The sequence below is a fragment of the Cryptomeria japonica genome, chromosome 11, assembly GCF_030272615.1.
Source record: "Cryptomeria japonica chromosome 11, Sugi_1.0, whole genome shotgun sequence".
NCBI classification, from domain to species: Eukaryota; Viridiplantae; Streptophyta; class Pinopsida; order Cupressales; family Cupressaceae; genus Cryptomeria; species Cryptomeria japonica.
Window position 1 is genome coordinate 421,169,755 of NC_081415.1, and position 27,098 is coordinate 421,196,852.

A 27,098-nucleotide genomic window follows, 5' to 3' on the forward strand; every position below is an offset into this window, starting at 1 on the left:
CACAAATTTGCTTCCTGGATTGCTTTGCAGGTTGGGTTGTTTTCTTTTTATGTTTTGCAATTAAAAATTTGAATGTTTGATCTTTCTTCCTGCGTGTTTGATTTAAATGGTGAAATCTTATTGAAGATTCTTGTTGGAAGTTGGAAGTTGGATTTGGAAAATAGAGTAGATGCTATTGAATTTTGTTGAATTCTAAATCAAATGTGTTGTATGTTGAGAGAAAATGGTTCAATATCTTGTTGGTTGTATGTTCCCAAGTTCTTAGAAGATTTAGTTGTTTGGTTATTTCCTCTATTTTGTGTAGAAAGGAATAGATTTTGTTTTCTGTGTGATTGCAAGTTTCTATTTGCCCAAGATTTGGGGGTTATGCTGGCAAATTTGCTAATTTGCCTCTTGCATGATGCAAGGATTCTTCCTCTGTGTGAAGAGATCAATTAATGAATCAAATCCCCTCTTATTTCTTTATATTCTTCTGAAATTTTGCCCAAGATCCTTAGATTTGGGTCTTTTGTGCTTAATTGGTTTACTGAATCCCTCATTGGAGATTATCATTTCAAAATTAATATTCTGCTCACTGCATGTTTTTACTAGTGATTTGGGTGCTGGGAATGGTTTTGAATTAATGAAATTTTAAATAAGCTTTGCTTTTTATTCCCTTCGCGGTGTCTTAAATAGTGTTCGCTATTTTTTTTATAGTGGGATTAAATTTATAGTTTAGTTTTTAAATTTTAGTTTATTAAATTTATTTGCAAATATATATATATATATATATATATATATATATATATATATATATTTGTCAAATCAAGGCTTTAGTTATGTGATCTATTTGGTAATTTAGATTTAATTTTGAATAGATAAAATATTTTAATATAATTCATATTTTATTTGTTAAACATTTAATATGGATTTTATTATTTTGTTTGCAATATTGTATCGGAAATAAATAGAATTGAATAACGTTCTAGAATGGTGTATTAAACGTAGGGTGTTTTATTCAATTTTCAATCAATAAGTTTGCAAGTGTTTATGATGTTGATATTCTCAAAGATTGTCTGTGTTCGAACTTAGTGAATTTAGCTTTTCTTGCAAAGGGTTGATGTTGTTGTTATTTCTCGTCTATGTTTAGTCGTCCTGTTGTGGCGTATTTGGTACCTCTTGTTCAGGTGATGTATTATGATCTCGTTGTCTTAACCATGTTGTGCCTATTCCTTATGGTTAATCGAGGGTTAATAAGTATTTGTTCTTGGCCACCTGTATTTTGGTAGAGATGTTATGGTTGTATGTTTTGCCATAAGGTCCTCGTGGAGTAACCATGTTTTGTTTAGTGTCCTATGAGAGAGTGGATTTCGAGTGGGGGCCGCACCTGAAGTGGTTGACAGGATAACCCCTCGAAAGTCAGATAATAAGTGATAACCTAATAATTGATTAGGGGGTGGGTAGTTTATAACACTATATAAGATATTGTACCTCGTGCATGGTTGAGTGCTCGTATAGGCTCAAGATGATATTGAATATGGTTGATTCATATTCATGCTTTAGATCACTTTTCATTATGGATTTAGAGCATTTACTTTGTCAATTATAAGCAGTTAGGGTTTACTCTTTAGGGTTGCTCTAGATTGTTTGCTTTCATCTTAGGATCTTGCACACACATTTTCATTACATTATCGACTATTCGTAGAGGTGGAAATCAACAACATGGGGGTTTGACTAAGGAAAAACCCTATATAGCCACCCCAAACCCTCTTTTTCAACTTCAGGTACAGGTCGGATCCGAGCGTCGCTGGAAGTTTCGGGACCAGAAGAGCATATAAGGACAGTTCTAGGTTGCAGATCTCAGCAAAAACCCCAAGGACAGGGGTGTGGCACCCTGGTCCTGCCCAAGAGAGTGGTGTGGCGCCATGGTCCTGCCCTCTGTTAGCAGGATTTGGCAGGACAGTACTTTGCAGGGTCTAGAATTCATCTTGTCAGTTGCAGCCCCAGAAGTGCAAAATCAGGACAATGACATGGCACCCTGGTCTTGGACATTTTTGCTCAGATTTCAGACATAGGTGCACCTCTGATTTTGCCTTCTGATCGGTAATTTTCAGCAGTATATCAATTGTTCTTTGATTTGCATTCTCAGATTAGGGTTTGCTTGCTTACTTGTATTCTAGGTTAGATTGCATTCTTGCATCATTCCTCTCTCTCATTTACAACAAAGGAATAGAAAACCTAAGAGGTAATCCACGACTCTCTCTTCCTCATAAGAAGCAACCAAAGTGTGTTACCTCCCTAGGCTCTTTTGTATTCCATGAGTGTGTATGAGAGTGGGATTAGGGTTTTCATACTTAGTCTCACTATTTCCCCTACACAACTACAAACTATTGAAGGTTGTCATGTTCATGCTCTATGGTGGCCTAGTTGTTCAAAAGTCCACAATCATGTTACTTCATGCACATAAACTATGGAGGCCAAATTGTTCTAAAACTCACAGTAGCTATATGTGTCATGATCCTTTTACACTTTGATGGCTCCAAATTGCAAACTACCAATATGTGCCATGCCACCTTACTCAATATTTTACTCTTGCTCCAATTTTACTTACCCCTTTTTGCATGTTATAGATGATGATTGTGGATTTTAGCATTAATACTAGATGTGGGTACAAGTAATGACATACGTAATTGTATGAGGCAACATATTTTTGCAAGTATGTGAAGATAAGGCATCATGCAAACTACAATATTGTATTCTTATTATGATTCTTCTCTTCTATTGCATATTTACTTCAGTATGCATGGTTTATATATATTAAAAGACATATTGGTGTTGGGGTAAACTATAAAGGTTAGAATTGTTTGCCCTATACATTTACACCTTTGATTACTCCACTTTGCACTCATGTCATAATTTTATGGCCAAACACTTGATTTGACCTATTTGGCACATAAATTGACTCCAATCTAACATCCATCAATTGTTTTCCTTACAAACCGCCTCAATGTTCACCACTTCACATTCACAATATTTTTCCATAGAGGACTAGATTGTGTGGTGCACCGAACAAACAAAATCCAAAATTGCCCTCTCGCATTGTAAAAATTGACCCTTATGCAAAACTAGTGGTTACATTATTGACCTATGTAACAAATATTTCAAATTGATTACCATAATCATGTATTCAAGAACATCTCCTCTATCATTTATTCAATCATGGATCTGACCCAAGATGGGAAATGGAGGAATCCAAGGCTTGGAACTAATCCTTGGAAGTAAGTGCAAATAAAGATCGGTGAAATTTAGGTAATGTTCCCACTTTCAAGAGAAAACATGTCATCTGTATGCTTATCAATCATTGCATAAAAGATAACTAAATTAAAGTGAGTTCAAAATGAAGAAGAAAATTGTAAAATAAATTTTCACCATTACAATTAGAAATATGTTTCTCCAAATACATCAGCATTTAAGAAAAACTATATTACAGAATGTTGTAGTTTTATCTCAATTTGAATTTAATTTTTTTTTAGATCTTTTTATTGTTATGTATGAAATGCTTAATAAAGACTGTGACAAAAACAAAAGAGGTGAACTGCAAAAGCCTCCAGTCTCATTCTTATGTAGTTTCACAATTATACTGTTGAACATTAACCAAACAAAAAGGCATAGTGAGGGAGATATATCGTAGATAATAGTCAGATGCAAAGCATGCACATGCTATTGGTAGATTGGAAAAGCTGACTATTGAGAAGTAGGAGATATTTTTCACGGCAAGTTAATTTATGATATTTTTATCAGAATTTAACTGTGTAGTTTTCGAGTCAAACTCATTGACCTATGTTTCATGAATAATCACAATAATCCATCTCTCATGAGAATGAATGATACACTTATCACTCATTGCATCTAGATGATACTCACAGACTTAGCAGATAATGACGATTGCTCCCTTCACAAGGAGCTCAACAGCACTTTTTACCTTGAAAAGCAAAGAGTCAAGAGTGCATCTTACAGATTTTGCTAATGAACAACATACTGAAAATTGAAAAATGATACCAAACACAAATCTAGATATCTGATATAGTGTTAAATGGGAAATAAACAAACATCATCATACAAATTATAATTTGATGTATTCAAAACCAGAATTCCTGTGTTTCATTCTGCCTCCCATTCAAATTTTTATAGACATCCTTAAACATGATATAATCTTATCAGAGAACCAAAGCTTTCATAAAAAAAAAACCAAAGCTTTCATTAAAAAAATGAATTGTGCGGTAGTATTTTCAACATATCTGTGTGATAAAAGTTCATCTTGCTTGTAGATCTACATAATAGGAAACAAGAATAATTGAAAACAAAATCAATCACTTGATCATTGAAGGCATAAGAGATTCAATAAAATTCCATTCTGTCCATGAGATTTTCATAGTAACTTCAAAATAGAATTGAAAGAGGAATTAACAAGTTACAACTAAAAGCTTTCTTTGATCAATATTTAATATAACAATGCCATTACAGAAATTGTAGAAACACATTTAAAAGTAGAGAATACACCTAATTCAATCAGATGTACAGTTTAGTCACATGCCAAGACACCAAGTTACCCACAATGTGACTGAATATCTAAAGCCTAACCTGGTCATTAAATCTGACACTAATGTCAGCTAAAATTAAGAACCAAAACAGGAAACCAAACCAAAATACTTATAATCAATTTCACACAGAAATTTCCATCCCTTGGTCAGTGTATGCATTGGATTGTACTATTTAAATAGCTAAAATATACAAAGCATAAATATTACATCGGTAATATATTTAGTGTATCTCATTTGCAGCAGAACTCCAAATAGTTGCAGCATCAACCAGATCGCCTCAGCTTCAAAAGATTAGACAGTCCATACTGTCATCTCAACTACAAAAATGTATAGGCAAGCATGAATAAGTGTGAATGCATATAATTTGCAAGCATAAATGTAATCTTATTCTATCTAGCACTCATTATACAATATGTGCATAGGCATGCCACATTTAATTATGAGCCAGGACCTGAAAAGAAAACTTGCTTCTCAAAAATAACACTACAAAAGAAAAATGGAAAATATATCTGAATTATATTCTCACCTCTATATTCATCGGTATGTTTAACTCAATAGCCTAAATGTATGTTGCCAAAGTTTATTTATGCAACCCATCTCTGACTGTATTGCCTAACCCATAGCCTACTGAAGGTGCTCCAACAGGTTCAGAAGGGTTTGATCTCCAAGCTGAGTCTCCATAAGCAGAGTTGCTGTAACTATCAGTGTATGCACCTCCATAGCCCCCTGTTGTTGAGCTATATGTTGCCACTTCAGTTCCATACCCACTATTTTGTGCTGGATAAGCACCTGCATTTGAACCGTAGTTATTTTCATAGCTTCCATAGCCACTTGCATACCCAGCACCGCTTCCATTTTGCTGGTCATTACTACCTTGACCGAAGCCCCATGCTGCACCTCCACCATAATCAGTTATGCTCCCATTTCCTGCACTTCCATAGCCACCAGAACTACCTGTGTTAGTATAAGGTATGGCTCCATTGCCCCACATATTTCTCCCTGGAGCTGGATTGTTGTTATATGCGCCGGTTGCTGGATTCCCATAGCCAGCAGGACTTCCATAGCCAGTGGGAGCTCCTCCATAACTGCCACCTGTGCTGGCAGAATAGCTTGGGTTGGTTCGAAAACCAGAACTGCCATAGCTGCCTCCATTCACTGTAGGTCCATATCCTGCGCCATTTCCATAGCCAGGTGCATTGAATCCAGTAGGTCCATATGAAGTGTACCCACCTCTAGCTCCTGGAGCAACAACATGCTTAGTGTTCATTCTAGGTCCAAAAGGCCCTGCCAAACTGGAATTGAAGCCATATCCATAGCCAGCACCAAAATTCACTCCTCTACCCACTCCACCACCAAATACACCTGCAGGATGCCTGGCATTCCCAGTAGATTGTTCCTTGGGGATTGACCGCTTGACTTCTACCATCTTTCCATTGAGCTCATGAAAGGGCTTTTGCACAACAATGTCCACAGCATCTTCCGAGTCATAAGTGATGAAGCCAAATCCTCGAGGTCTTTGAGTACTGTGATCATACATTACAACCACATCGGTAATTGTGCCAAACTGCTGAAAATAGTTTCTGAAGTCAGTCTCAGTAACAGAAGGTGCTAAGCCACCAACAAATATCTTCTTTGTCCTATTCTGACTGGCTGGCCCATGGCCGCCAGTGTTGCTCCTAGTCATGCTATGCTGCTCATCTCTGGGGACTGCTTTTTTCGCTTCCACCTAAATAATATTTGAAAGGAAAAAACAAAGAAAACTAACTAGTCATAATTTGACAACACCACCCACTAGACACACTCTTGACCTTTCTCTCTTCTAGACCTTTCTAGTAGACTACGCAAAGATCTTACCATTCGGCCATCGATCATGTGCTTTTCCAACACAACCCTGTCTGCAACAGATGGATCTGCAAAAACCACAAAGCCAAAACCCCGCGCTCGCCCTGTTATTTTATCCTTCATGATCACTACTTCCACAACATCTCCAAATGACCTAAAATATTCTTTGATTCGCTCCTCTGTTGTTTCCCACGAGATGCCACCAATAAAGATCTTCCCTCGGTCTGAATCCATGTTAGGGTGCTGCTTTATACAGAGTAATCACCAAGTCTGTATCACAAGCAGCGAATGATCAAAAAACCAAAGCTAAGTCAGAATTAAAAAAGTGTGTCAATCAGCAATAGCATCTTTCCAACAAAAGACACTAATTTGAATTTCCAACTATCATGATCATTGTCAAATGTTCACTTTAATATCAGTAATTTCATGTCATGAACACATTATGGACTTCACATGGCCCTCAAGACTAATCACATTTTGTGTATGAAATTCAAATAAGTCGCATCCAAATTAATGATGGATCGATCACCAAGTGGGCTGTTAATTCAATATTAAAGTACCTAGCAGCAAATAGGTAGTCCTAAATTCAAATCCTAATTAGTACATAAAAACATATACCCTAGTATCAGAGTCAGGTCACAAGAGCTACACCAGACTACAATCCCCAAGCACATGCACAGTGACTCAAGGGGAGGTGTTGGAAATGAACCACCTGAACCACAGATAAACTAGCGACCAAATGAGCCAGTAGCTCAGTAATAGAGCACCCCTGCAACAAATGGGTGGTCCTAATTTCCAATCCTTATTGATCCATGGAAAAGTCCAACAAAATATATGGAGAATTGCACCCCAAGCTGGGGATCTATAAATACATATTGGATTTCAAGATTGTTTCCATGACAAAGACAAATGATATGATTGCAATCAATAAATGAGGCCTAATTTCCATCAGCAGGATAAATAAGATCTAATTTAAACATCTGAATTACAAACTAACAACCCTAAGTCATAAATACAAATCACATCAAATACAGGCTTGCATGCCAATCCAGGGCCTAACCGAAAAAAGTGTGGAAACACTAATTAAATCATATTTTCAAATTTCCCAAAACAACTTACAAATGCACAACATAACCTCCCAAGACACTGGATAAATTCATAATGAACATCACACTCTAAATCAGTATCATATGAACATCCCATAGGCCCCGTATCTGTGTGTATCACAAAACTCCCAAGACACTGGACAAATTCATTATGGAATTGACTCAACACAAGAAGATGAATGTTCAAACATCCCCATCAAATTCGACTCTGATTTTAATTTTCCATGCTTCAGAAAATGAACATATTAACTGTAGTTGGGCTTTGTGGTGCAAGTTCATAGTAGGTTTGTTAGCCTCTTAATCTTCTCAGGTACTACCATTGCTTCGTGGTGCCTGTGTGTTTTTAGGTTACCTCGCTTTAAAGTTGTTCTAAGCTAAATTTAGAAGCTCGTTTCTAATACAAAGTAAACCCTGTGAGTTTTGAGGATTTTCTTCCACATTAATGTCTATCTATACAAATTAGCCCAGCAATCTCTAGAGAGCTTGAATTGGATGCAGACCAGGTGCATTTGCTCATGCTCTGAACACCATCACAAATCAAGCATTTACAAAAACAAGTATCTAACAGAAAATTTAGCCCAACTGGCGTAATTGGCAATTTTGTGAGAAGGGTATCATGAGTATGAATCCAATTATCAAATCCATAAGCAAAAGAAACAATCTGAGCTTCCAAATGTGCTAAAAGAGGCCAAAATTCAAGTTCAGAAGAATGTTACAGGAGAACTCGAACCCAACACCAAGTAGACCAAATCAGCTAGAAACAAAATTAACCAGATCTTAGGACAGAATCACAGATACATGTACACCAGTAATCAAAGCGCAGATCTGCACAAGAAAATTATATTTTGAAAAGAAAAAACTTACTGTAACAACGCCCAGAAGCTCAGCTCACTAACAAATCTATAAAAACACGCCCCCCAAAACAACAAGAATCGGACAATTGAGCCTAGGAATAACGCAGATGCCCAAAAAAGGGAAAAAAAAAAAAAAGAATTTGCAAAGCAAAAGAATGAAGTGCTTTATGTACTCCCCTTATGCTTGACAAGTACTCCACCCGAAGATGTCCATTGGCCCATTTCTTGTTTTTGATTAATTTTGTACGGGCCCGGCAGAGATGGTAGAGAATCGGATTCATTTATTGGACAGACGGTGGAGATTCCTGCTGACCCTGTGTTTATCTAGCACTAGATTCTGTGACCCCTTATGTAAGCACACGGTCATATTCCAAGGATCAGTTGCTTTTTGAAATTGGGTTATATTTATTATCATTTGCTAATTTGAATTAGAATAAGCAAATCTATGTCCTTTTCATTTTATGTTGTGGGTTTCTAAGAATTAATGATGAGAGGTATTTTACAATGGTAGAAAGTCTGTTGCACACCATTACAAAGGTTATAGATGTTCATATTGTAAAGAACTAATAGAAAATTCTATTACATTTTCAAGAAGAGTGATGAAATAAAATAGTATAAAATAGTTGTTTCGTAATGTGTGGGACTATAATGTTTTGTTTATTTATCTTTTTTGGAAAGAGTAGAGATTGTTTATGTATGCATGAGACCACCAGCTTCCTTAAATTTTGGACCTTAAACTTTAAAACTGATTGCATTACAAAATTCATGAGACCAACAACTTTAAAATATTCTAAAAAATCTCATTAACTCTGCTTCAAAATTCAGAAGACCGGTAACTTTAAAATATTCTAAAAAATCTCATTAGCTAATAAAAAATCCTTTTGCATCAGATAACTAATAAAATAGAGAACATATAATAAACTTAATTTTTGTCACAAACTTATCCTCCTTGTTCTATGCACATACTTTTTGAAAACCCTAATTTCTTAAAAAAAAAAAAAATTCTAAAACAATCATATGCAAATGGACTCTAAAAACCAACAATTTTATATCAAAATTATTGAAAAATTAAATAAAAATAAATAAAAATTTCAAAACAATATAGTCAAATAATCTAAAAACAATAATTTAATAACCAAATGTAAACATTTTCAGATATCCAAAACAAGAAATCAAAACATATAAAATGCGACAACTCTACAGGCTTTTAACAGAGAAAACAAACAAAGATGCAACAAAATTAATCCAAGATGGGCAATTAATCTGAAGAGTGAAAGGAAGAAAGCTATAGATGTAAACTGTTTAACCAAGAAAAGAAAGCAAATCAAAATATAGTCTACAGGAAGAAAAGTGACAAAAAGATCTAATCTCTTGAAGTTTTATCCTATGATCTGTATAAATCAAAAATCCAATAAATGCTTTAAACATAGACCAAACCTCCCATCCCAGCAAAGGCAAGGACTCCAGCTGCACCGCAGGTCTTGTTAAAAGAATGAGATTCTTAAGACGTGCATAAAATAATATGTCTCAAATGCTGGAACAAAGTAGTGGGGTCCTAAAATCCTTGACTTGCAGATGTAAACATAATCTTACAAATTGTAAGTCTGGCCTAAAAAAAGGGTCATAGGACACCATATGACCCCTTACGACACCATACAACCCATAACAACACATAAGGGGTCATATGGTGTCCTAAGGGATCATAGGACACCATATGACCCCTTAGGACACCATACGACCCATAACGACACCCTATTGTGTCCTAGGGGGTCATATGGTGTCCTAAGGGGTCATAGGACACCATATGACCCCTTACGACACCATACGACCCATAATGACACCTAAGGGGTCATATGGTGTCCTATGGCCCCATAGGACACCATATGACCCCTTAGGTGTCCCTACAACCCATAACGACACCATATTATGTCTTAAGGGGTCATATGGTGTCCTAAGGGGTCATAAGACACCATATGACCCCTTAGGACACCATACGACCCATAACGACACCCTATTGTGTCTTAGGGGGTCATATGGTGTCCTAAGGTGTCATAGGACACCATATGACCCCTTACGACACCTAAGGGGTCATATGGTGTCCTATGGCCCATAGGACACCATATGACCCGTTAGGTGTCCATACGACCCATAACGACACCATATTATGTCCTAATGGGTCATATGGTGTCCTAAGGGGTCATAAGACACCATACGACCCCTTAGGACACCATACGACCCATAACGACACCCTATTGTGTCCTAGGGGGTCATATGGTGTCCTAAGGGGTCATAGGACACCATATGACCTCTTACGACACCATACAACCCATAACGACACCTAAGGGATCATATGGTGTCCTATGGCCCCATAGGACACCATATGACCCCCCATAGGACACCATATGACCCCTTAGGTGTCCATACGACCCATAAGGGGTCATAGGACACCATATGACCCCTTAGGTGTCCATACGACCCATATGGGGTCGTAAGGGGTCATATGGTGTCCTAAGGTGTCATATGGTGTCGTAAGGGGTCATAGGACACCATATGACCGCTTACGACCCATAACGACACCATATTGTGTCCTAAGGGGTCATATGGTGTCCTAAGGGGTCATAAGACACCATATGACCCCTTAGGACACTATACAACCCATAACGACACCTAAGGGGTCATATGGTGTCCTAAGACACCATATTATGTCCTAAAGAGTCATATGGTTTAATTTTTATGGTTGTGGCTATCAAACTATAGGGTATAGAGTAGAAATTTATCAAAGGTTAAAAAATTTCAATGGAAGTCATTTGGCTAGCGCCATATTTGGCGCTAGCCAAATGAGCTGCACAAAAAAAAGCTTATAGGGTATAGAGTATAAATTTATCAAAGGTAAAAAATTTCAATGGAAGTCATTTGGCGCTAGCCAAATGAGCTGCACAAAAAAAAGGTTATAGGGTATAGAGTTAGTGTTTAGTTTAAGGTAAAAAATTTCAATGGAAGTCATTTGGCTAGCGCCATATTTGGCGCTAGCCAAATGAGCTGCACTAAAAAATGGTTATATGGGACCCTTGACCCGTGATCCAAGCCCACATTCTCTCATTTTGTCTTCTTTCTGCGCATGATCAGACAAAAAAATGCTTTTTGCATGGTGTTGACATTTTATGCAAGATTATTTTATACATTCCATTAGCTCTCCACCACCTTTTTTTTCATTTGGCAACGTCAAAGAGGAAGAACATAGTTTTTTTTATCAAATTTGAATAATTGAGGTAATATTTTCTTGTTTTTAGAATTCAAATACTTATTAAGTGCTATTTTGTTTAAATGTTAGAATAAAAGTGTGAGTCAAAATTGATTATAATCCTATTAGATTTACATTAGATTTAACAATGCATTTGAAGGAAGTTGCATAGGAAAATTATTTGTTTAGTGGTTTAAAACAAAATTTGCAATTTCATACATCCTTTTTAAGATCTTATGAAATAATTTAGAAAAGGAATACATGAAATAATTTCAATTTCATATATCCATTTTAACATATGCATAATCATCATCATGCCGAGGAAATGACCAAAAAATGTAACGCCGGAAGAGCGTGAAGCTAAGAATGCAAAAAAAAGAGAAGGAATGAAGCAACTTCGCGAACAAAGAAAATTGAATACCATAGAAGAAGAGGTGTCAATTGAATAGGTGCCAATTGAAGAGGAACATGAAATATCCATCCAATCTAAGAGAGAGACAAAATTGGCCACACAAAGGCAATGGATGCAAAACCTTCGTGCAATGAGACAATTGAATCTCGAGGTTGAGAGCATTTCTACCACAATTCAAGTTGAAGGCACCCCATCTCTTACATCTCAAGTTGAAGGCACACCATCTCTTACATCTCAAGTTGAAGGCACACCATCTCTTATAGGCACACCGTTGGTGTCTAAAACATCTCATATTGAATGCACTCCCTCTATGACATTTGATGTTGCAAGTACTTCACGACTGACATCAAGTATTGGAGCTACACCATCTTGTACACCTCAATTTCAAGGTATGTCATCATTTTCATCTCCGGCTGAAGGTATGCCACCTATCCCTAATGTTGTTGACATTCCTAATCTTGAGATAACTCAAAGTTTGAGAACACCTCCTAGAGTTTTGCATAGAAAGCCTAAGTATTTGATTGATATTGATGCTAATGTTTTGAGTTTCGCATTCAAACTGTTTGTTCAAATTTCTGTAACTTGCATTGCAATTTATGCGAGCATCACTTATCAACATATTCTCTCCTATGCTAAGTTGACTTTGAATGTCAAAAAAATTGAACCTTTGCAATTCTTTATTAAAGATATCTGTAATATGATCTCTAGTTTTATATATATTTCAATTCTATTTATTTCCTTTGAATCATATCTCAAATGAATGGATATTTCAAATTGAAATCCTATGTTCTACTATGATGGACACAAGGCTTGGCCAACTTAATTATACTCATATTAGAACAAAAAAGTATGGTAGGCTAAATTTGTTTCATTGTGATTTTCTGTGGTTTTAATTATGTTATTTTGGAAATGAAAGATATTTCAAAATTAAATCTTCTTTTTATTATATATTTTAATGTGATATAATTATATAATATTATATTCGTAGAATATATATATTTATGTAATTATATTATATTATTATATATAATTTGGAATTTGGAATTTAATTTAGATTATTGATATAATCTAATCAGGTTTATTTGTAAATTAATCATGAACATATAATCAAGGGGTTAATTTTTATGTCATTTTATTTAACTTTATTGGACAAATGACATCATTGATTTCCTTGTGTTAATATAGTTGTATTTTCTTATTTTCTGGAAAATCTTTAATTGCAAGTTATTTATGCTTTTGGCTGTTTTAAGAAAAGATTGCCTGTATTAGGATCTTGTGTAAATTGTATTTGCAGTCAAGCTTAATTTCGTTGCAATTCTGGTTAAGTTGTCATTATGTCATATGTTGTTATATCTCCTTGGTCAGGTGTTGTTGTATAACCTTGTTGATTTGAGTCATTGTGTGTTTTGTTCCAAATGGTCAATCCTGGGTTAGTGATTGTGTATCCTTCCCCTGTGGTTTGTCAGGATTAGTTATGGTTGTTTGTTTTGCCATAGAGTTCTCATAGAGAGACTTTTTCTGTTAGTGTCCTATGAGAGAGAGTGGCTTTCGAGTGGAGGTTGTGCCCGAAGTGGATGGCAGGATAACCCGTCAAAAGTCAGTTAAAAAGTGATAACCTAATAATTGATTAGGGGGTGGGTAGAATAAATATTAATTAAGATAGTGTACCTCGTGCGTAGGTGAGTGCTAGTACATGGCTCATAATGTTGCGAGAAGGCCTGAAATGGCAAACTTACCACCTTGTCTTCACGAAAGCATTGGTAAGGTCCGCATGAGACTTAGTTGGAACCGGAGGTTCGGGAGAGGTTACCAGGACAGTGAGTTGGGACCTATGGAGGTTGTACCATGGTATCCATCTTAAGCTATGCGATGACACTCTCTCTTTAGAGTCACTAGTGTTTGTGAGTTGAGTCACATGGATGTTTACGGAGTCTTTTAGTTCTTTTGTACTTGTTTTACTTTGCTTGCTTGAGGGTTTTCTACTATCTCCTAGCACGGTGGGGTGGTTCCATTTTGGGATCACATGGTCGGGTGGTAGTGCTACTTCCCATCGGATGTTTTGGATTGTATCTTCAGGCGAGGAAAGGCTTCGCTGGTGTTTCTTGGTTTGTGGTTCATGTACCAGCTCATGTTCATGATCATTGTTTAGTTGAGACCTTGTGGTCATTGTATCAAAACTTTTATGTAACCTTGATATTGTAACTTTTGGATTTCGTGGTATTTTTGGAAGCCATGTATTTATGGATATTGTAATATTATGTCAGTGGAATGTATGTTAATTCAGTTGCTTTGATCTTGTGTATAAATGAAATATGGATAAATAAATGCATTGGAATACTTTGATTCTTTCATTATGGAATTTAGATGTATGTGTAGGTTTAAAATTAAGCATTTAATTTATCTAGTTAAATGGACAATTGGATTAACCATAGTGTTAATATAATCTGTGAATCAATCTTCATTGGTAACCTTTAGGAAATCATGTGTTAGACTTTCGTTGTGTTATTAAAACATGCTATTGTTATAATTAATGCACCTAATCTTTTAAAAAAAAAATTTCACCCTTTAGTTGCCTATTTGTGTTGTTTTCCTTTGTTGGTATTTTTTATTATGATGTTGTGATTGTCATTGATGGATACACACTTGCTTTGAGATCACTTTTTGTATGTATGAGTTATGCTCAACTGGTATTTGTTCCAAACCAGTATTTTGTATTATAGTATTTAGACTATCAATGTTTTGCAGAAAGTGTTTACCGATCCCAAGCGCTATGAAGACCTCAAGCGGTTCGAGGATCTCAAGCGGAATGAAGGAACTAAAGCGGCAGTTATCATTTTCCCAGTCTTCATTTTTGACAACCGGTAATCAGTTTAATATTTGAACTAGTATTACTCTGTGATGAGTTACCAACTGGTATTCGGTAAAGTTGTATGAACCGGTAATACTCTGTGATGAGTTACCAACCGGTATTTTTGTGATGAGTTACCATCCACCGACACTTTGACGGTGATTTTGTGTCGTGTTACCAAATGTGTCTAGATGCAATGAACCTAGGAACTTGCAATCTAATCCTATTGGACCGACATGAAATCAGATTCCTTTTTAAGGACATCATGTCTAGGGTTTTAGCAGGAGTAGCTGTTAGGGTTTTTGGTGGTTGATGAGTTTTTGTATGTGCGATCTTAGAAGAGAAGATCGAGTTTGTGTGTTGTCACAGAGTGTGGATTTACTGAAGACTAAAGTAATGTTGAAATGCATTAGCAATGAGCTATTATGGATCTAACCAAACAGATTGTGCTATTTGCTAGATCATTCACTTGTTGATTACTCACATCTTCGACAAGTCTTAAACCCTTAACCGGGTAGGCCCAAAAAAGTCTTTGCAAATCCTCTAACAAGGTGGTTCACAACTGTGGACCTGAAATCCTCTCACAAGGTAGTCTTTAACCAGACTTATCTCCTAATAGAGATTGAGATACCTAACAAGATCTGTTCTGGTAAAGAACATTGTATGACCTTAACCGGTCTAACCTTAACCGGTCTGGTTACTATTCTACAGATAGTTACTTGTGAGTTTCATCTCACCGTGGTTTTTCCCATTTGGGTTTCCACGTCAAAATCTCTTGTGTTATGGTGATTGTGCTTTTGTGGGTGAATGTCTTATTTGCTGTTTGGTTTACATTTGTGTTGACCAGTTTGCTAGCAAAACTGTTATATCGGTTTATTGCTAAACTGTTTAAGTGTTTAAGTTCGGTATTTTTTGGTATACTAATTCACCCCCCCCTCTTAGTATTCATCAATTGGTATCAGAGCCAACTTTTCTATAAGTTTAACCACTTGGAAAGAGATATGGGGGAATACACTGTGAGGGAACTTACTCATCGGCTCACTCAGATTGAGAAAGCCTTTGATGAATTCAAAGTCAAATATAAAGCCTCTCTAGCAAAGAGAAGAGAGCATGCTGAGAAACTGATGGACCTTACTGAAAATAGTTCCTCTGATGAAGCGGACATGGAAGCCCTAGTTGAAGAAGTTGAAAAACTGAATGAGTCTAATGCCAACCTAAGAAGGGAACTGGAAGGACTGACTATCAGAATGTGTCAAGAGCTTGAGAACCGAAGGAAAGCTGAAGATCTGGTAAAAGACAAAGATCATGAGATCTCCAAGCTTAAGCAAGAAATCAGTGCACTTACCACTCATCTCTAAGAGAGTAAAGTGGAAAAAGAAGAAATGCAAGGTGAACTAAACATGGCTATTTCTGAGAATGCAACCTTGAAGGAATCCAACGCTGCTATTTCCAAAGAACTCACTGAGTCAAAGGAAATACTTGCCAAATTCAATAAGAGCACTGTTAAGCTAGAACAAAAGCTTGAATCAGCAAAACCGGTGAAGAATACCACTGGACTTGGTTTTTCTGGTTATGAGGAAGGTGAGACCTTTAGAACAAAAGATGGAGCATCAAAGAAGCAACCGACACTAAAGGATAAAGGTAAGAAAAAGTTCAAACCTGTTTGCTTTAATTGTCTCAAGGAAGGAGATACTGCTAATGTATGTAGAAATGAGGCTTACAATAACTTTCCTTACTTTCTAAACAATAAGCCTAGATCCAATAGATTCAATGGAAATTATTATGCGTGCAACAAGTTTGGGCATAGAGCATTTGAATGCAGGTCTATCATGCACAACACCAGAAGGTATCCTCAAAGGAGTCAAGGAGTTTTTCCTGAACCCTCTGGGAACCGGAATCCAAACCGGTTTAATACCTATAATCATCAGTCAGGTAGTGGTGGCTATCAAGCGGCAACTGGATGGAGAGCAACCTATTTGATCTATCATAGTAATGGTCACACTGCTGCAACATGCAGAAGGAAGAATGGAAACATGAATAATGGACCTTGGAGAGCACCTAGAATGGTTTGCTATCATTGCAACAAATTGGGTCACATAGCAAGATTCTTCAGAACAAGAAAGAATATATCGGATGATATACTGGTCACTCCGAAAGGAAAAATTGATGTTGAAATTGTTCGAGCAGATATGAAGAAAACCTGGAAAAAGTAGCAAGAAGAAGTGACTCAAGAAGAACCGGTTTCTGCACCTAGTGTGGAAATATCTGAACTGGCAAACTAAGCTACAAAAAAGCTTAGGGGGAAATAAATCGGTGAAATGTTTCGAACCCTCGGTTTACACTGGTAAAAGACCTTAACCAGTATGTGATACTTGTCAATTGGCAGAAGACCGGAAACGGTAAAAGGCAAATTAGGGTTTACGCCCTAATGGTGGAGCATTTATTATGGTAGGTGAAGAATTCCCTTAAAAGGGATTTTCAAGTCATTTTCACTTATCAATTTGCGAGCGAAGAAGTTTTCAAGTGCAGAGTGACAAAAGATGATTTGTCTTGCAATTCAGAGAGATTTCAAAACTTTGAAGAAGAATCAGAAGATAATATCAATCGGTCAAGTGTAGAACTCAAAGCAGTAATCTAGCAACTGAAGTAGTGTGTGGCGAAGCGAAATCTGCAAGCCCTAAATCTCGACTTGCAAAGGTATTTTTGGAGTTTCTCTGTTTATCATGGCTTCTGCATCACACTCTAGTTCTAGTGCACCCGTTGATTCAGTAGATTTCATCCAACGAAAGGAAAAATATAATGCCCTATCCCAAATACCCATTGGTGTTATAGTTGAGGAAGGTATTTCAGATTATATTGACTGTAAAATTGAAGACCTAGGATCTCTAGTGATCCATTCTCAGTTAAGCCTATTCTGCGGGAAGGACAAGAAGATCAAACCGGAATACAACATCTTAGAAAAGAAGAAGCTTCACAATGCGGTCTATTTCCTTGAAGAATTTACAGATGATCACATCCACATCATTCTAAGCAGAGTGCATGGTGACAAAATGTATTTAGAATGGACACATGACATCAGACCGGAAGCGATTCATGCCATCACCGATTTCTGTAATGTTGGAGATGTGCCAGCCCTAAGGAAAGTCATTAAGACAGAAATAACCAAGCTCACCGGTTCTATGAGTGACCAACAGGGAATGACTGTCAATACCATCAAGGATGATCTAGTCAAATATGCCTGCATGGTGATAGGTTACCGGACATTCCATGCTAGTAGAATTAACTTTGTCTCTACTGCAGCAGTAAATGCCGCCTATAGGATGATCATGGAAGATGCCTCGTTTGATTTATGCACCTGTTTGTAAAGGCAACTTCTGGTGAGCCTGAAGTCAATTAAACAGGACAATGCCTTGAAATTTAAATTTGGACAACTATTGGTCGGATTGTTCTTCTACTTCCAAGGCTATTTCCTAGGAGTCGGTGATATTCAATGGTCTGCTGACCAATCGGTTACCAAGCAAATCAGAGAAAGTCTTCAAGCAGTTGGAACCGGTTATCCAGAAGTCCTGAACAAATACTTTTGATGAGTTCAGACGCAAGATGAGCCAAAGGGTGAAAATATCTGGTGATATTGTCAAGAAGTATGAAGAGGATATCTGCTTCACCATCAGAGTAGATGAGTGTATAATGGAGGCGGTTGAGCCTAGAAAAGAAAAGGTGGAACCTATGGGATATGAGGTAATGTATGATATGCTAGACGGGTATGCTTCTACCCTACTTGCCTCACTGCTTGATCCTAAGAAGAAGAGAATTGGCACCTATCTAGAAAGGGCTACACCGATTGAAGGGCCTTCAGTAAAGAAGGGAAAGGCAGTGCCATCTGTATCAGCACCAGTTACTTTAGCAAGTCCTAAAGTGACCAAGCGGTCAACGACAAAGAAGAAACTAAAAGTTGCACCTGCGAAGGTATTTGAGAGGAAGCGGAAGACAAAAGGCAACACATCAGACTCTAAGGATATAGAATCTGAATAACAACATAAGAAGACTAGGCGAACAAAGAAGAAGACAAAGACAACCAGCAATGAACCGACATCATCAACATTGGTAAATATTGATATTTCCTCTTACAAACCTTTGACACATTGTCAAAGAACTATAAAGAATATTAGGAGAAAGGTGCTAAGTGATTTAATAGATCATTTTGATGATTTTAATGACAATGAAAAGGAGGAAGTTGAACAGGAAGTTATTTAATATTCATGTATTAATGACCGGCCGCCATTAGAAATTAGATCTGTGACATCAGATTCTTTATACAATTCTTTAGATAACAAATGGTGCATTGCCATAGAAAAGGAACAGGAAATAAGAGAGGAAATATTTGCTCAATATTTTCTTGATGTGTCTAATTCAAAACTTTATGAAGTTATGGAAAAATATAAAGCCCTCTTCTTCATGAGAAGAAGGAGACTCTTGTTGCTAGAAGGAAAATTCTTTGAAGTGGTAAAAGATACCCACTCTCATGCCAAAGCCGCTCTAAGGTTACACCAAGTGTCTGAAGCCAACAAGAAGGCTTAACAAGAACCGGAAATTGAAAAACCGGATGAGGTGTATGACAGTGCAGGAGAATCGGTCACTGAACAAATGGACCCTATTGACGTTGATGCTTTGGATGGTGAAAGTGTCACCTTGGATACAACAAAGGACAAAGCTGACAAAGAGAAAGTGGACAAGGAGAAACAGGACAAAGAAAAGGCTGACATAGAGCAAGTGGAGAATGAGAAAAAGAAACAAGAGGAGGAGAAGAGGAAGCAGGAAGAGGAGAAGAAGAAACAGGAAGAGGAGAAGAGGAAGCAGGAAGAGGAGAAGAAGAAGAAGGAAGAGGAGAAGAAAGAAGAAGAGAAGCGAAAAGAAGAAGAAAGGAAGAAGGAAGAAGAGAAAAGAAAGAAAGAAGCAGAGGAGAAAAAGAAGGCAGAAGAAGAAAAGCAAAAAGCCAAGGACAAGGAGGAAGCGGCAAAGAGTGTACAAGTGGAGACCCCAAAGGCAACTGGTAGTCAAGCCAAACTGGCTAATATTACCAGCCCCATTGACCTCTAATCTGCAAATAAAATAGAGCAGTTGCAAAGCATTAAGCTTGCTCAAGAGCGACTGGAAGCGCTAAGGTGGAAGAAGGAGCAAGATGCTATTCAAACTGCAGTGGAAACTCTTACCAGTTTGATTCCCGGTACCAATCTCCCAAGTACCGATTCCTCTCTAGCTCAACTAAAACTCTTATGCATAGTTGTAGAGGACCAGGTGCAATGCCTGGAAGATGTTGTTGAAGCCAATGCACAAAAGAAGAATCAAAAGGCTCTGAACACTGCCTTGGTGAAGAAGTTAAATGAGCTCCGGTCCAAACTTCAGAAGACACAGAAGGACATAAGAGATGCTCTGGATGAGGGGAATCTGCTGCTAAGTAAGATATGCCAACCCCATCTATTCTATGATGATGTGCTTGCTCAGAAAGATAAACTACAATCTGATCTGCAAGCATACATAAGCACCTTCAAGATGCCCTATGATTCCTTCACCACATATGGGTAAACTGCTCACCAGTTTCAACTCTAGACTGCAAGAATAGAGTTAGAGATTAGCAACCAGACCCGAGATTTGCAGGAACTTCAACTGGTTCTACTACCAAGACTGCAAATTCTTCAGAAATGCTATCTCAATTTGGATGCCTTAACGGTCACTCAAGAGATGAGTACCTTGGATGCCATGGAGGAACATATATCCCAGATGCAAACGGAAAGTGAGGTTGCTACCTCATTGCTTGAGTCATGGTCCTTATCCATGAAGACATTTATGCAGGACTTTAAATCAGTTTTTGACAAGTTTCACTCTTTATTGCCATAAACACTTATTATTTTACTGTTAATAGAAACATGGGTTATTCAGATGTACTTTGTCATTGTTGGCAAAGGGGGAGTAGTATTCTGTATTTAAAATTTTGATGCATGTTATGTATACTTTCATGTTTATCTCTGTAAGGGAGTAGTATACATTGTATTTTCTGCAAAAGGGGTAGTGTATATGCTTAGGGGGAGTAATTTTGATTATGGCATATTTTTGTTGTAAAACACTTAGATGTCAAAAATTTTCCTAAGTGTTGCCATCAATGCCAAAGGGGGAGATTGTTGGCATTTTTGATGATGATGTTGTGATTGTCATTGATGGACACCCACTTGCTTTGAGATCACTTTTTGTATGTATGATTTATGCTCAACCAGTATTTGTTCCAAACCAGTATTTTGTATTATAGTCTTTAGACTATCGGTGTTTTGCAGAAAGTGTTTACCGATCCCAAGCGGTATGAAGACCTCAAGCGGTTCGAGGATCTCAAGCGGAACGAAGGAACTAAAGCGACAGTTATCATTTTCCCAGTCTTCATTTTTGACAACCGGTAATCGGTTTAATATTTGAACCGGTATTACTCTATGATGAGTTACCAACCAGTATTCAGTAAAGTTGTATGAACTGGTAATACTCTGTGATGAGTTACCAACCGGTATTTTTGTGATGAGTTACCATCCACCAACACTTTGACGGTGATTTTGTGTCATGTTACCAAATGTGTCTAGATGCAATGAACCTAGGAACTTGCAATGTAATCCTATTGGACCGACATGAAATTAGATTCCTTTTTAAGGACATCGTGTCTAGGGTTTTAGCAGGAGTAGCTATTAGGGTTTTTGGTGGTTGATGAGTTTTTGTATGTGCGATCTTAGAAGAGAAGATCAAGTCTGTGTGTTGTAACAAAGTGTGGATTTACTGAAGACTGAAGTAATGTTGAAATGCATTAGCAATGAGCTATTATGGATCTAACCAAGCAAACTGTGCTATTTGCTAGATCATTCACTTGTTGATTACTCACATCTTCGACAAGTCTTAAACCCTTAACCGGGTAGGCCCAGAAAGGCCTTTGCAAATCCTCTAACAAGGTGGTTCACAACTATGGATCCAAAATCCTCTCATAAGGTAGTCTTTAACCGGACTTATCTCCTAATAGAGATTGAGATTCCTAACAGGATCTGTTCTGGTAAAGAACATTGTATGACCTTAACCGGTCTGGTTACTATTCTGTAGATAATTACTTGTGAGTTTCATCTCACCGTGGTTTTTCCCATTTGGATTTCCATGTCAAAATCTCTTGTGTTATGGTGATTGTGCTTTTGTGGGTGAATGTCTTATTTGTTGTTTGGTTTGCATTTGTGTTAACCAATTTGCTAGCAAAATTGTTATACCGGTTTATTGCTAAATTGTTTAAGTGTTTACGTTTAGTATTTTTTGGTATACTAATTCACCTCCCCCTCTTAGTATTCATCATCCTTTAGGGTTCCTGGCGGGGCATTACATTTGGTATCAGAGCCCAAGTTTCAACACTGGGTACTCTAGGTTTGTAGTGAGCCTATTCAGTTTGACCTTTTTGCTTAGGTCTTAATGTTTATGTTTCCCTTGTTTTATCCTTGCCATAGGTCTGAACCATTTTCTCTACAGTGCTAGGTCATGGCTAGGAAAGCTAGAGGAGGTGACCGTACGGGTGGTCGCAATAGAGGCAGAGGTGGAGGACGTGGCCGTGGTTCTGATTGTCACAATCCTTCACCACCACCCACTCATGTGAGTGTTGAGCCGGAACAGTCAGTTCATCAGGATCCTCAACATACAGAAGAGCAGGTTCCCAAAAGGGAAGAGCTGAGACAGATGTTTCAGGAGGTTCTAGCTAGGTTAGGCCACATGCCTTAGTTTGAGCAGCCTATTCATGCTCAGGTTGAGGAGAGAGCTGTATTCTTATTTGTTTTAGGCTTCTAGGAGTAAGCCTAGTTTTTTTTTTTTTGGGGGGGGGGGGGGGAGAATGTAGTACCCTTACTCATTTGAACTTATTAGACTCATATTTTATTATTGTTTACTTTCAGTGGATACATTACCATGATGTGTTATTTAGACTTATATGACATTATTTCATGCTTTATCTGGATATGAGATGCATAATTTATTTGCAGTATTTCAGTACTTGTGATTTGTGGTATTTTATGGATTATTGCTATGTACTGACACATTACTTTATCTATGCAATGTAAAATTATATGTTGCGTGTCTGCGAGTGTATTAGATGCAAGGGGATGATTTTCCTTCACTCATTTCGGTGATACAGGGAACATCGTGATTCTCCTTCATCGGTGTGTATGCCGTGTTTTCTATATTATATATATGAATTGGTGGTTTGGTGATGCAGGGTATTGCAGGTACAAGTATCGGGTAGGTACGGGGTATCGTCTCCACCTGGCTTCACAGGTCTGAGCGTGCCTTATATTTTCTGATCGAAGTGGAGGAGGTAGTAGTTGACCCTATTTTATTCAGTTACACTCATGTGAGTGTCGTCAATTGGTCGTCCTTTTAGTTTGTTCGACCTTCGTATTTTGTCGTTTGATCTTTTTATGAGTATTTGCTTGAGGTTTGTTCAGTTTGTGTGTTTTAGTGTATTTAATTAATTAATTAAATTTATGGAGTTATCTCATAGTTGGTATTTTTGAATTATGGATTTAATGCATTGAAATTATAAATTTAATTAATTAAAAAAAAATTATTAAATTAAGTTGCAAGCTGTATGATATTAGAAATATATTTTATTTAAATTTTAGTGAAAAATAAAGATTAATTTCATTTATTGTTTCCTAGAATTTTAAATAAATAAAAGAATGAATGAATAAATAAATAAATGAATAAAAGAATTATTTAGAATTAAAGTATTGCTTTAATTTCTTTATTTAGAAAATTAATTAATTTGCATGAGAAAAGAAAAGAAAGAAATGATTTTTAATTATTGCATGTTAACTTATCCTTTCTTAGAAAATTAGTAAAGAAAATAAAATTGCTTTTATTACTAAAATTAAATATTAGGGTTTTTGGGAAAAATATATTCAACCTAGAATTTTAGTTTAAAAAGGGGAATAGGTCTTTATTTTAGGGGGAGACAAGAAACAGGTCAGGGATTTAGGTTAAGAGAAATTTATTTGGAAGCTTGTTGAAGGATTGGTTCTCTTCTACAAATTTCTTCCAGGAAAGCTATACCAGGTTGGGTGGCTTCATTTGATTGTTTGTTTTAAAGAAAATATTTTATTTCTTTCTTCTTTCTGAATGATGTGTGTGTTAAGATGTTTGTCAAATCTAAAATCCTGTCTGATCATTTCTTGTTCTTGGCTAAAGTCCATTCCTGAAGTTAATTTTTGGTTTATAGAAAGAAGTTATTTTCTGGGTGTTTTTAGATTAAAATTTTGAGAAGATTTGGAAAAGTTATTATGAAAAATTTTGCCAAGATTTTTATTGTGCATGGAATTCCAAGATTTGGGAGGAATGAGATTTACAAGAGAAATCATTCCCTCTTGTTTGATTTTTGTTTCGATACTTGGCTATGGCATTCCTTTTTAATATTTGTGTATCTCTGTGGAATTATTTAGTTATTTTAGAAATAAATTTAATCATTAATTAAATTTATTGTGTTATTAAAAGTTAAGGGAAATTGTTTTATTATATTATTTTGGAGAAATTATGTATTAATTAATTTCCCTTTTAATAAATTTGATTGGAAATAAATTTTGGTTGAAAATAGAATTTACTGGTTTTTAGGTTATTGTATGTTAAAAATTTAAAAATATATATTAAAAATAAATAAATAAAAATTATATATATATATATATATATATATATATATATATATATATATATATATATATATATATATATATAGTATTTTCTGTGGTTTTAATTATGTTATTTTGGAAATGAAAGATATTTCAAAATTAAATCTTCTTTTTATTATATATTTTAATGTGATATAATTATATAATATTATATTTGTAGAATATATATATTTATGTAATTATATTATATTATTATATATAATTTTTAATTTAATTTAATTTAGATTATTGATATAATCTAATCGGGTTTATTTGTAAATTAATCATGAACATATAATTAGGGGGTTAATTTTTATGTCATTTTATTTAACTTTATTGGACAAATGACAACATTGATTTCTTTGTGTTAATATAGTTGTATTTTCTTATTTTCTAGAAAATCTTTAATTGCAAGTTATTTATGCTTTTGGCTGCTTTAAGAAAAGATTGTCTGTATTAGGATCTTGTGTAAATGGTATTTGCAATCAAGCTTAATTTCATTGCAATTCTGGTTAAGTTGTCATTATGTCATATGTTGTTATATGTCCTTGGTCAGGTGTTGTTGTATAACCTTTTTGATTTGAGCCATTGTGTGTTTTGTTCCAAATGGTCAATCCTGGGTTAGTGATTGTGTATCCTTAACCTATGGTTTGTCAGGATTAGTTATGGCTGTCTGTTTCACCATAGAGTTCTCATAGAGAGACTTTTCCTGTTAGTGTCCTATGAGAGAGAGTGGTTTTCGAGCGGGGGCCGCGCCCAAAGTGGATGGCAGGATAACCCGTCGAAAGTCAATTAAAAAGTGATAACCTAATAATTGATTAGGGGGTGGGTAGAATAAAGATTAATTAAGATAATGTACCTCGTGCATAGGTGAGTGCTAGTACAGGGCTCATAATGTTGAGAGAAGGCCTGAAATGACAAACTTACCACCTTGTCTTCACGAAAGGATTGGTAGGGTCCGCATGAGACTTAGTTGGAACTGGAGGTTCGGGAGAGGTTACCAGGACAGTGAGTCGGGACCTATGGAGGTTGTACCATGGTATCCATCTTAAGCTATGCGATGACACTCTCTCTTTAGAGTCACTAGTGTTTGTGAGTTGAGTCACATGGATGTTTGCAGAGTCTTTTAGTTCTTTTGTACTTGTTTTACTTTGCTTTCTTGAGTTTTCTACTATCTCCTAGCATGGTGGGGTGGTTTCATTTTGGGATCACATGGTTGGGTGGTAGTGCCACTTCCCATCAGATGTTCTAGATTGTATCTTCAAGCGAGGAAAGGCTTCGCTGGTGTTTCTTGGTTTGTGGTTCATGTACCAGCTCATGTTCGTGGTCATTGTTTAGTTGAGACCTTGTGGTCATTGTATCAAAACTTTTATGTAACCTTGATATTGTAACTTTTGGATTCTGTGGTATTTTTGGAAGCCATGTATTTATGGATATTGTAATATTATGTCAGTGGAATGTATGTTAATTTAGTTGGTTTGATCTTAAGTATAAATGAAATATGGATAAATAAATGCATTGGAATACTTTGATTCTTTCATTATGAAATTTAGATGTATGTGTAGGTTTAAAATTAAGCATTTAATTTATCTAGTTAAATGGACAATTGGATTAACCATGGTGTTAATATAATCTACAAATCAATCTTCATTGGTAACCCTTAGGAAATCATGTGTTAGACTTCAGTTGTTATATTAAAAAGTGCTATTGTTATAATTAATGCACTTAATTTAAAAAAATAAAAATTCACCCTTTAGTTGCCTAGTTGTGTTGTTTTCCTTTAGGGTTCTTAGCGGGGCATTACATGGGAGAGGATTGAGAGGACAAGGTGTGGGATTCAAGAAATTTACCATAAATGCATTTCTTGTCTCCACACTCCTCAAGTACATGGGGAAGACATCCCCAAGTACATTGGAAGAATAAAAAGAATTAAAAATTCCTTGGGGGAGGACAAAGGAATTAAAAATTCTTGAATAATAGATTGTGTGGGAAGAATAAAAGAATAAAGGAATTAAAATTTCCTTGGGAAGATAGGGCATGGGGATGTGCAAAGGATTTGAAATCCTTTGACATAACCAAAGTTGGTGCATTTAAGGTTTGAAATATGAGATGGGAAAGCCATTTATGGCAAAGAGTTGAGTGATTAGAGATGTGAAAATGATTAGGAGTAATTAGGTGGGTTAACGATAGATTAAAGGGCAAGTGGGAAAGTTAGGAAGATTATAGAAGAATTAATTAGGCTAGATGAAGATTAGAAAAGGTGATTTGTAAGAATCACATATTTAGGTTAACTAATTAAAATTAATTAACTAAGGAATTTAGAAGAAATAATGATTGAAGTGACTTTAGAAGAATAAAGAAATAATTAATTTATTGACAAATTAATTATTGGACTATAGTGATAAAATTAATTAAATTTGATTTAATTAATTTTAAAAGGATTGGGATAGACATAATAAAATAAATTAATCATTTAGAAAGGCTTAAATTAATTAAATA

General features: G+C 36.1%; 1 protein-coding gene across 5 annotated transcripts; it reads right to left on the reverse strand.

Moving 5' to 3' along the window:
- Positions 1-4,442: 4,442 nt before the first annotated feature.
- Positions 4,443-8,576, reverse strand: LOC131073629 (heterogeneous nuclear ribonucleoprotein 1). 5 transcript variants are annotated; one of them, XM_058010119.2, is made up of 4 exons: positions 8,393-8,576; positions 6,435-6,692; positions 5,107-6,144; positions 4,443-4,897 (listed from the first exon to the last, which is right to left on the reverse strand). In XM_058010119.2, the coding sequence occupies exons 2-3, from the start codon at positions 6,654-6,656 to the stop codon at positions 5,161-5,163; spliced, it is 1,206 nt and encodes a 401-aa protein (XP_057866102.1). In that variant the 5' UTR covers positions 6,657-6,692; positions 8,393-8,576; the 3' UTR covers positions 4,443-4,897; positions 5,107-5,160. The 5 variants fall into 5 exon arrangements, with proteins under 5 accessions (XP_057866102.1, XP_057866101.1, XP_057866099.1 ...); XM_058010118.2 differs by having other exon boundaries at positions 5,107-6,147; positions 8,393-8,575; XM_058010116.2 differs by having other exon boundaries at positions 5,107-6,306; positions 8,393-8,567.
- Between the last annotated feature and the right edge of the window lie 18,522 nt (positions 8,577-27,098).

Bases quoted from the DNA above. Each gene is read 5' to 3' on its own strand.
- LOC131073629 (XM_058010116.2), bottom strand. From the start codon at position 6,656: ATGGATTCAGACCGAGGGAAGATCTTTATTGGTGGCATCTCGTGGGAA. The intron at 6,307-6,434 runs GTAAGATCTTTG...AATATTATTTAG, and splicing joins ACATGATCGATGGCCGAATG to GTGGAAGCGAAAAAAGCAGT.